The sequence below is a fragment of the Silurus meridionalis genome, chromosome 2 (genome assembly GCF_014805685.1).
Source record: "Silurus meridionalis isolate SWU-2019-XX chromosome 2, ASM1480568v1, whole genome shotgun sequence".
NCBI lineage: Eukaryota > Metazoa > Chordata > Actinopteri > Siluriformes > Siluridae > Silurus > Silurus meridionalis.
In genome coordinates, this window is record NC_060885.1 from 28,394,471 (window position 1) to 28,406,131 (window position 11,661).

Below are 11,661 nucleotides of genomic sequence, written 5' to 3' on the forward strand. Positions count from 1 at the left end.
TACAGAGAATATTTATATCTTAATGCTATAATATCCATTGTAATCCTCATGCAGATGATGTGCACCGTGCAACAAAGACCAAACTCGTACGCAATTCTTTCAAATACACACAACATGCAATTTTCTGTTACCTCAACCAAATTCAGGCTTTCAGGTTCAGTGAAGTCCTCTGTAGACACCATTCCCAAAGCAGAGGAGAGCTTTTTCTCAGGCTGTTCATCGTCTTGTTTAATCACTGGTTGAACTTCAAGTGTTTTTTCTACATCACTAATCGGTATGGTTGGTTCGACTGGTGACTCTTCTACTTGAACAGAAATTGTATCTAGATTGGTTATGGTTGTGTCCTTCTTTTGGTCAGTCGGTGTAGTTGGTTTGGGTAGAGATTCTTCAGGCTCTGTGCTAACAGATGTTACTTTGATACTTTCATGCTCTACTCATTATCACGGTCACTTGGTGAGGGTTCAATTAGACCCTCATGGACATCAGATTGAGAAAATTCATCACTCTTAATTTCGCTTTCTGTTCTTGTCAAAGGTGTGGATTGTTTCAGAGTTGCCTGATATTTCTCCTGAGAATTAAAAACTACTGAAGAAAGGCCACTTTCAGGTTGGTTTGCTACTTGTTCCACTTGAAGAATTGGTTTTTCAAGGTCCTCCATATCAGCATTCTCTTGCATCTCTTGTTTCCTCAGTGTTTCCTCTATACCTTGGGTTTCATCAAGAATTGAAATGCCAATTTCAGCTTGACTTGCTTTGCATTCCACCAGAGGAGCAGTCTTGTCCAGATAAATGTTACCTGAGAATTCATCCTTTGTTTGATTAGGTTCTATTTCATCTATGTTTCCAAAATCTCTTGTGCATGTCAGAGGTGTGGGCAGTGTTTCCTCTACTTCTTGGGGTTTATCAACAAAAGAGGAGTCACTTTCAGCTTGGTTTAATTCTTGGCCCACCAAAATAGTCGGTTTAACAAGAATCTCCAGGTTCTCTTGTGTCCTGGTTGTGTCCAGATCAGTGTTACACTCTATTTCTTTAGGGACTATATCAGCAACATTTTGGGTAACATCTTGGGTTTTATCAACGTTGGAAATGCCACCGTCAGCTTGACTTGCTTTGGGGCCCATTAAAGGAACTGATTTTAGAATATCCACATCAGCACGATCTTGTGTTGCAGTGTTGGCCAAATCAGTGTTACTTGACAATTCAACTTCTGTCTGCTCAGGTAATATTACATGCATGTTTCTGCTGTCTCTTCTGTATGTCGGAGATGTGGGCTTTTCCAGAGTTTCCTCTGTTTCTTGAAGTTTATCAACCAAAGTGGTGATACTTTCAGCATGGTTTATTTCTTGTCCCAATGAAGTAGTTGATTTAACAAGAACCTCCATATCAGGATTCTCTTGTGTCCTGGTCGTATCTAAAACGCCATTATCCTCTTTTTCTCTAGGTACAATTTCAGCAACATTTCTGCTAGCTCTCCTGCGTGTCGGAGGTGTGAGTTTCACTGGTGTATCCTCTGCCAGAGCTGGTTTTATGAGAGCTTCTTCAGCATCTCTGGCTTGTGTTTCCAAATCACTGGTGACAGAAATATTTTTAGCCATGGAGTCATTCATAGTTCTGCTATCTCTCCTTCTCGTTGGGGGTGTGGGTTTTTCCAGTGTCTCATCTATATCTTGGGGTTTGAAAAACAATGAAATAACATTACTTTCATTTTCAATTTTTTCCCCTTCAATTGGTTTAATAGGTGTCTCTTCAGGAACTTTCTCCAAATTGCTGCTGCTAGATGTTTTGCTGACCATTTCAATCAAATTTCTGTTCTCTTGCCTTCTTGTTGGAGGTGTCTCCTCCATTCCTTGTGTTTTAGAAACCAGTGAATAGTCACTTTCAGCTGAGCTTGTTTTTCGTCTCACTGGTGGAGTTGGTTTAATAAGGAGCTCCTCAAGGGATTTCTCTTGTGTCACTGAATTCTCCAAGTCAGTGCTGCTTGAAATTTTGATGGCTCCTGTATCACTCACATTTCTGCTGTCTCTCTTTCTTGTTGGAGGCGAGGGTTTCACTAAAGTTTTCTCCGTGTCTTTAATGGAAAGAAACGAGAAGTCACTTTCAGCTCGACTTGTTTTTCTTCTTACTGGTGGAGTTGGTTTAACGAAAGTATCTTTAACAGCTCTTTCGGGTGTCACCAAAGTCAAATTCTCCAAACTACAGCAAGAAATTCTACTGGCCATTATGTCTGTTATATTTCCACTATTTCTCCTTCTTATTGGTGGTGTGGGTTTCAACAATGTAGCCTCCATTTCTTGAGCTTTTGACTTATCTGAAATTGAAGTACTTTCAAACTGACTTGCTTTCCATCTTACTGGTGGAGATGGTGTTGGAAGAGGCTCTGTGTGATCTGACTCCTGTGCTCCTGTCTTCTCCAAATCAGTGCTGCTGGAAAGCTTGCTGGATAAATTGTCACTCACATTTCTGCTACTTCTCCTTCTTGCTAGAGGTGTGGGTTTGACTACATTCTCCACCACCTCTTGGATTTTGGAAAGAAGAGAAATGGAGTCGTTTTCAATTTGAATTGACACTTTCCTTCTCACTGGTGGAGTCGGTTTAATAAGTGTCTCCACAGGAGCTTTCTCTTGAGTCACTATCTTCCCCATATCAGTGCTGCCAGACATTTTTCTGGCTAGTTCTTCATAGGCCACATCACTAAAATTTTTACTCTCTCTCCTTCTTGTTGGAGGTGTGGGTTTCACCAATGTCTCCTCCATTTCTAGAATTTGACTTGCTCGACTTCCTTTTCTTCTTACTGGTGGGGTTGGTTTTACAAAAAGTTCCTCAACAGCTCTTCCTTGTCTGAATGTGCTCTCGAATTCAGTGCTCTTAGAAATCCGACCGTCCATTTCTTTACATTCTATGTCTCTTTCACTGCTGACATCTTTCTTCTGTGTTGGAGGTGTGGGTTCCAAATGTATATCTTTTGCACCTTTGGGTTTAGAAAGCATTGGGGAGATGAAAGCACTTTCATCTAGGCTTGATTTGCGCCTCACTGGTGGAGTTGGCTTTTCAAGAGACTCCTCAACATCCATCTCTTTTGTCCTTGTTTTGTCCAAATCACTGCTTCCTGACACTGATTCAGTCTCAGTCCTGCTATCTCTCTTTCTTGTGGGAGGTGTGGGTTTCACCAGAGTCTCCTGAACCTCTTGGATTTTTGAGACCACTGTTGTGCTATCACTTTCAGCTTGTCTTACTTTTAGCCTCAATGGTGGAGTAGGGTTTACAAGATTCTCAACAGCTGTTGTGTTGCCCGTCTCCTCCAGATGAAATTGTTGATCCTCTAGCTTCTCTTTTTGTTTTCTCTCAGGTGGGGTTGGGAAATCAAGATCCAGAGACACGGTTTCATCTGTTAACCTTTCCTTATGTCTTCTGTTGGGTGGAGTTGGAATAACCTCTGCATGGGTTTCTTCAGATATGCATTGTTGACTATGTGAAACAGGAATCATTTCTTCTTCAAACTGGACCTCTGAACTGTCTGACAAACTTTGACTTTCCTTAGATTGCCTGCTTAGTTTTGTTGGTTTAGTCTCACCTTTCTCTGTTGTCTTTTGGATGCTCTCAACTTCCAGAATTACCTTATCCACAATTTTCTCTTCTTCATTTTTGGCACTGAAGGATAAATGCTCTGGTTTCCTTCTAGCTGGCGGAACTGGCAACGTTTCTATGATCTCTAAAGTTTTAGACTCGTTTAGAGCATTCGATTCTATTCTCTTGCCGTCTCCTCGTGCAACGGTTTCTGTAATTTCAAGCTTGTAAACATCTGTTACTACTTCGCAAGGTTTACTTGTGGCAGCATTCAGTCCTGGCATGTATGCCTCAGCAGCTGGCTCTTGGCATATTTCTAGTCCTTCTTGTCTTTCCAGTATGACGTATCTTCGTTGGGTCTCTCGAGGGCCATTATTCAAAGTGCAGTGTTCAAGAGGATCCATCGCTCTCTGAACCTCCGTTGGACCATTGGTTGTTGTCCAGGTTCCTTCTCTCTCAGCATGCGTGGTATTTGGTTCAGCGCTTCTGGTTACGATGTGGATTTCAGATGTTTGCCCAGAAAGTACTTCAGTTTGTAAATCAACATTTTCATCAGAGAGTTGACTTGATTTAGTGTCAACAGCATTTCCAGAATCATCCAGTTCTTGTTGATCCAGAGAGCTCGGACTGTCAGATTCTTTTCTCATTTTATCAAATGTAGCCAACCGTTCCACTTGTTGAGAAAACACGGTATCAAATCCAGTGTCTGCAGCTGAAACAACGCTCCCTACGTTACGGTCAGTTAAGTCAGGGACCTCGGTGGTATGAATATGTACCGTGTCTCTATCAAGAATTAATGCAGCTATTTTCTTTTTTGCCATTTTTTCATCCTCACAGCTATCAGAAGCTATCTTATGTGCTTTTTCAACTGCATCCGATTCTTTGTAAAGACTTTGTGCAAATATTGCACTCTTGTTGCTTTCAATTGATTCCTGAGATTTTACTTCCACAGATGTCCCGTCATCATGGAGTTCTCCACAGAAGGCAGATTGTATCTTCTCTATTCCCTTCATCGCCATTTCAAATTTTCCTTCATCTTTTGTTAGACCAATGCCAGATTCATCAACTTCAGCTACTATGTCAGACTGCACAGCAAAAGCTGTGGTAGACAAACCATCTGTATTAAGTTTACTTTGGTCAAAATGTAGTGCTGTCAGTGACCAGTCTACTGTGGTAAAATCGATCTCCTCTGAAAATATACTTAGTTTTGTAGAAAGACTGTCTGTGCAAACAGGGATGTTCAGTAGAAGTGCTCTTTCCTCTAACTCTTCAGATGGTTTTGCTTTTTCTGTGGCAGATTCCAAATCCTGAATGTCAGCATAAATTGACTGACTGTCTGCTCTTAGACTTTCAGATTTAGCAACATCAATGGGTTCATTAAGTTGAGAGGTCAGAGTCACTGTTGTGTTTGGAAAACCGTCTGTTCTGATTTCAGACCTGTATTCATCTACTGCAGACACCAGCAGGGGTTCTGCAGTGGGAGATTCTGTCAACAAGTATTCATTAGATTTCTCCTTACTGACTCCTGATTTACGTTTAGGAGTAGTCAGAGTGTCATCTGCCTGATTATCAGATATAAGAACAACTGGCATGATAGTTTTGAGGGTATCTTCGATAACTGACATTGCATCTCTGTCCATTTCCATTTCAATGGGCTTAACCACTGAGCCACTGGTCAGTGGAGCAGAGGAAATATCTTGAGGCTCTGACCAATCATGCACAACCTTTGTTGTAGTGTTGAGTGTGCTGGGCCATTCACAGGAAACCTGCTATGATGCCATGACAAAGACAATTCCTTAGAACACAAACTAAAATGACCCTGAATTAGGCAATTAAAGATGAAAATGGGAAAGCTAGGCAAGTCTAGAACTAAGAATTAATGACTAGAACCCAAAATGTCATAACATTCTACAATAGGTTTGGTAAAATAAGATTTTTAATGTGTTTTAATGTTAAAATTCCAGTTTTACCTCTGAGACTGAATGACTGGTTTGTGTTTCCAGTGACAACATATGGGCTTTAGTTTCGATCTGCTCTTCCTCAATATCCTGAGTCAAAAAAAGTCAAATTGGTAAATTACACACACACACACACACACAAAAATCTATCTATCTATCTATCTATCTATCTATCTATCTATCTATCTATCTATCTATCTATCTATCTATCTATCTATCTATCTATTTATCTATCTAAAAGTAGATACAGATCTGTGCATAAATTTTGGATTTATTTCTTCTTATTTCTACAATGTCTATTGTAATATGTCTATTTACACAATTGTATACACACTGATGTCATACATCAATTAATAATTTCTATACACAAATTGTAATGTATTACCATAACATGCACAATTTCAGTATCTTTGACTGTGCAATATGTGCAATAAGCTGAGAGAATACACTTTCTGTGATTTAAAATTGTTTACAATGTAATATACTAGTTTACATTACAATGTATTACATTACTGATCACAGATTATATATGACATTATGAAGTCATAAAATCATTTGTAATAAATTGTCTGCAACTATAAGTACAGATGAGCATTCATACAAGTTAATACGATATTATGAATGACATAACACATTATGGCAATCTGTGGTGCAATACTGTTATATTTACAGAATATGAATAGATATTTTAATGTTTACAAACCAAACATTGTAAAATTATATACATCCATATCTACACATCTACACATGGTGTGAAGTATGCTATGCAAGACATTCTAATCTAATTTAAACCTGTTATGCAGACACTATAGTGCATGCAACTGCAAATACATATGAGCATTTTTATACAAGTGTATTTAAGGAATTCTAATGTATACTACTCATAATTCATTTCATACAGCCGATTCTTAATTCAAACTTAATTCAAATGGTCACCTGCAGCCTCTGCCGAAGTTGAACAATGAGTGTATCTGCATCCTTTAATGCATTTGAGCCGTCTCTCTCCAGCTTGTCGTTAAGTTCGTGACCCAGACAATCCATTAGCAGCTGCTTATGTGAGAGTGCCTCCTGGAGGTTCTTATGCAGCACTGCACCATTCTCTATCATCTCCTAAGGAAAAAAAAATACAGGAATGTGTTGTTGTTTTTTTAAATCTGGGACATATGCAGAAGTGTAGTATAGTGCACACACTGCATACACAAACCTGAATGGTATAAGCCGAGTCAATAAGAGGTTGTGTGTGGGTTGAGTGAGTCCAGGAACGCAAGGCCTGCAGAGCCTCTCTCATACACTGAACTGTGCAATTAGCACACTCGTTCTGTCTGTCAGACAGCTTGGACTGCAATCTAAAAGTGTGTCAAAACAAATCAGTCACGTTTCTTTACTACATTTAAAAAAAATTTATAAGACGACTGGAAAATTGATTCTGGTACCTGCAGTACTGCTGGGCGACAGTGTCAATAAGAGAAACTATATTAGAAGGAAGATCCTCCTCAGAGGGAACCATATGCATAGCCTGGCTTAGATCACGAACTCGTCCCTCTAATTCATCAAGCTCCTTCTTGCAGGACTACGAAAAAGCAATGGAGGTAAGACTGCTGGCAAAAGGTTTCATTTTAATATTAATAAAATATATATTTTCTTCACCTTCAGGATATTCCAGTTTTCCTGTAGTTGGCTGTGATTCTTGTATTCTTCACCAAATCCTTGACATTCCTGTGCTCGGAGATCATTCAGAATGCACTCAGCCTGGGCTCTGAGATGATCTGCTCTTTCGCTGATCTTCAATTCAATGCTAGCCAATCTAGTCTCACACACAATGAGCCTCTCCTTTATTTCCATCTTGGAGGCGGCACAAAGGTCATGGAGGTGGCCGGTTTCTAAAGTCAGGGCATCACGACCCCCTGGAGTGCACAAGTTAATCAGAGCATCTTTAGCCCTGTCTAGCTCTTTCATCTCTCTCTCCTCCCGCTCCACTGTCTGAAGAAGAGCCTGAAGACAAAGAATCATTACAGAAAATCCTTCATTACCCACAATGCCATTTGGCTACAAGTTGTCAATTATGGTTAACACATATTAACTGACAATGATAACAGAAGCTACATATATATGATTGATATGAGGTGCTTGAGGAACAGCAGTATGTAACTGACCCATACAACATTGTTAGGGGAAAACTCAAGAATATTTCAAGATTTGTGGCATAACGTTAATTTTTCACAAACCTTTAAAGTGCTAATAGACTCCTGTAACCCATGACGATCATTAGGCAGAGTTACAAAACCTTTGACTTGCTCCCTCAGCCAGTCCTGAGCAGCATTGTGCTGCTCCACCAGCTGAATGCAGTTTCTTTCAGTGTCAATGCCCTCCTCTAGGTTCTTACAGAATTCCTGTACATACAAACACAACAGCCGAGTGTTATCAGTGAGGGATTAGTTTAGCATCTTATTGGCTCTCTATGATCTTTCATGAATATTACCATTAAGTCTTTAATTAACCCCGAGATACACTCCTCCATGGCTGCCCAAGAAGGATCTGTCCAGCTTGGGTCCCGTGTGAGCTGACTCATCTCACGGCCCAGGGCTCTGAGAGCAGACAGGGTGGGACTCAGAGACCTTGCCTTGTCCAGAAAAGCCATTGCCTGTTCTACTGCATGTCTGCGGTCCCCTAACCCTGGCCAGGGAAAGTGGCGGGGCAGTGCAGCCGCCTGCTCCTTCAGCTGCTCCACACGACACTGGGTTTGCTGTCTTTGGCACTGACACGAAACCAGGCGTTCCACCACGTTCTTCAAAAGACTGCAAAGAGGAAAGTGTTATTGTTAATATCTAAAATTCATCTTATTTTCCTAAAGATAATTTTAAGAAGCACATTAAGGTTTTTTTATTTACTCAGATTTCTCTTTGAAACAAGTATTATGAAGGTTTGAATGCGATTTTACTGTGCTTTGATGTAAAAAATATTTGTAATAATATATGTATTTAATACTATTTATGCTTTATGCTTGGAGACCTGTATAGCTCTTGAGCATTCTGGAGAACTACTTTCCATTCTTCCTCTAACGACTTGAGGTCTTGCACCAACGCGCGTCTGGTTTGTACATCGAGATCTTCCCGGCCACACAGGCTCTCCGTTTTTCTTTTAAGGGAAGACATCTTGCCGTTTCCTTCAACTCGAAGGGTCAGAACAGCCTAAGAGTTATTAGAAATATAACATTTAACATCATAAAAATAACTGAGACACAGGTGACAGGTTTGTTCATCATTTAGAGTGTTTTCTCTATGAGCAGTTTGATTGAGACATATCCAGTGTTTTGGGAACTCACTTGAGTTTTTTTGAGCCTTTCCTCTATTTGCTCTTGGGTCCCATGAGTGCTTTTGCCCACTGAAACCAAGTCTTGCTTTAACTCTTCAACCCAGGATTTTATGTTTTTTTCCTCAACATGGAAATTTTGAAGGTCTCTGGAGAGAGAATCCTGGACCTGAGCCTGATTTTGGCACTCATGGGCAATTTCCATCAACATTCTCAGTCTCTCCTGAACATCTTTAAGTGTCTGCTGGATGAATTCCCTTCTGCTTTCATCCAGCTTTTTGCACAGATTCTCTCCTTTATCTTTTAAAGCAGATATTTTCAGCTCTGCTTCTGGTTGTAAGTTCAGGATGGTCTAAAGGATTCAATAAAAGCAATTAGCACAATACTTCCTAAAATATCAGGGTTAGGGTTGTATCAATAATTAATTAATTGTACATTACCTGTGATATAACAAGTATTTCCTGTGGAGGAGCATTTCTGTCCAGTGATTCAAGTTTTTCCTGCAGCTCTTTGAGCCAGGTTCGAAATAATTCTTCTTGTGAATTAAAATCCCGAAGCTCCTTGTCAAGAGCGACCCGGGTTTCTGCTTCGTTCCTCAGAATTTGTGCAAAATCAAGCACTTCTCTCCACTCTTGCTCTAAGGCTCTCTGTGTTTGCTGGATGGACCGCCTTCTGTCTTCTTTAAACCTCTCACGAATACACAAAGTCTCAACTGTGTGCTTAACAGCAGCTAGTTTTGAATCGCCCTCTGGACCATGGGCCAATACAATCTGCATTTCAGAAAAATAAAATAAAGAAAGAAATATTTATAAGCATCTTTTTTATCTCTTTTGAGATTTTTTTTTCTGTACACTTTTGTTTCATGCACAGATTATAAATATAAATATATTTTAGAAAGAACACAATACACAAAAGGCAGAAATAAAAAATTTAACACTTTTTTTTGTACCTGAGCTTGGGTAACTATCTCCTCAGCTGGACATTCTTTATCTATGGACTGCAGGATCACTTTAGCTTTCCAATCCAGGCTTGTGTGTTTTCTAGCTGATCTTGAAAGCTCTCTAATTCTTTGGAGAGAGATTCTTCACGGTTGATCTGGTTGGTCATCTCCTGCGCAGTGTGCAGAACTCTTAACCACTCCACCTCTAACTCTTTATGGCTTTGTTCAATGCTCCGTTTCTTTCTCTCATCGTGAGTGTATATGCTCTCTCCCTTTTTTCTGAGAGTTATCAATTTTGAATCGCCTTCATCTTTCAGACTCAGGACTTCCTGAATAAAATGTAGACAAGATCAATTTGAACATCCAGATATTTCGAACATCTTCAGTCACCCTATGACCTCACACTATGTACCTGTACCTACCTGTAGTGTGTTATGTCTTTCCTGTATTGAAGAGTCTTCATCCAGAAAGTCAAGCTTTCTCATTTGTTCATCTATCCATGACCGGGTATTTTTCTCTTCCTCTTGGAGAGCTGTTAGTTCCTTTAAGAGTTTTTGTTGGAAATCAGACTGAGCCTTAAGCTGCTGTGCCAAATCCAGAACTCGTCTCCACTCGTCATCTATATTTCTCAGGATCCAGATAAGGTCCTGCCGTACGCTTTCCTCCATCTCTTCATGAGAACACAAGGTCTCACCATCCATTGCCAAAGCTGTCATCTTGGACTCACCCTCAACATGTAGATCTAAAACAGCCTAACACAACACAACATGAAACTATCTACATGCTCAGGGATTTTAAACAGATGCTGGACCTCAGATATCTTTTATAATATTTATGTTTATACCTGAATCTTTAGGAGATTTTCCTCTGTTAGACTGTCTTTGTCTAATGATTCCAGACTCTGTTTTAGGGTTTTCAACCATGCCTTAGTCTTTTCCTCCTTAACATGGAATATTTCTACCTCCTTCTCCAAGGATTTATAGTTTTGAGATTGATTCTCCAAACGTATTCCAAGACTGTGGTACTGGTCCACCAGGGATTCTCCGTCTCTTAGAACAGGGTCTCTTCGTAAACCTTTTAGTCTTACCGAAGCTAGCAAATCACTGAATGCTTCAATGCGTCCGCTAGACAAAAAAGAAATATGGTATAAAGTAACATTTCATTAATACCATTTATTTATCTAATCAAGAACATTTCAGAAATATTATGTAGCTGTGTTGATGTTACAGTTCTAAATGTACAGATATACAGAAAGGTCAATTAATGTGAATTGGCTTGAAAAAGAGTTTTTATGTTCATAAGTTTTTTGTTGCTTTTTTTTTTTTACATGCTGTAGAACGTCTTCCTGATATTGTTAGACAACAGTTTGCTATAATTAGTTTGCTTGCATGTTTAAAGATTCATGTAGGCAATTTATTTTGTAGTCATAAATATGAGTATAACTAGACATAAATAAATTTGGAAAGCACTTGCCTTTCCTTAAGAAAATTCTCATGGACTTGTCTCAGCTCTTCCCTTTGCCCTGGCAGTGTCTCTCTCTGCCGCAACCATTCTTGAAAAAAGTCATGTTCTAGTTGCAAGCTATAAAAAAAAAAGGAACTTTATAGCATTTTTAGGTTATGGAATGATTAAATGACTGACAGAAATGGTACGAATTTGACCTGTTGAGCTTGATAAGCATGTCCTCCAGCTGTTTATGTCGACCTTGGCAGTGAGCTCGAAGTGTGGTCAGCTCACCCTCTTGTTCCTGTTGCCAGACACAAAGTTCAGCCTGGGTTTCAGCAGGGACTTCCTCCTGACCTTTCTTCTCTAACGCCTTCTTGACCTGGACAAGTCGCTGTTCACCTTCTTCAGAAGCAAGAAAATCCTACACGTAACACACGTGAAATTA

The 11,661-nt window shown here is 39.7% G+C and overlaps 1 protein-coding gene across 1 annotated transcript in view; it reads right to left on the minus strand.

Moving 5' to 3' along the window:
* Window positions 1–11,661, minus strand: part of syne2b (spectrin repeat containing, nuclear envelope 2b) — a 107,908-nt gene that overhangs the window by 72,413 nt on the left and 23,834 nt on the right. The window contains 18 exon segments of the mRNA XM_046872909.1: window positions 132–433; window positions 436–5,332; window positions 5,534–5,611; window positions 6,458–6,631; window positions 6,726–6,867; window positions 6,955–7,091; window positions 7,169–7,513; window positions 7,747–7,911; window positions 8,001–8,316; window positions 8,531–8,709; window positions 8,844–9,182; window positions 9,271–9,600; window positions 9,780–9,916; window positions 9,919–10,099; window positions 10,193–10,522; window positions 10,615–10,894; window positions 11,244–11,351; window positions 11,432–11,637. Coding sequence (XP_046728865.1) covers window positions 132–433; window positions 436–5,332; window positions 5,534–5,611; window positions 6,458–6,631; window positions 6,726–6,867; window positions 6,955–7,091; window positions 7,169–7,513; window positions 7,747–7,911; window positions 8,001–8,316; window positions 8,531–8,709; window positions 8,844–9,182; window positions 9,271–9,600; window positions 9,780–9,916; window positions 9,919–10,099; window positions 10,193–10,522; window positions 10,615–10,894; window positions 11,244–11,351; window positions 11,432–11,637 — 8,646 coding nt within the window.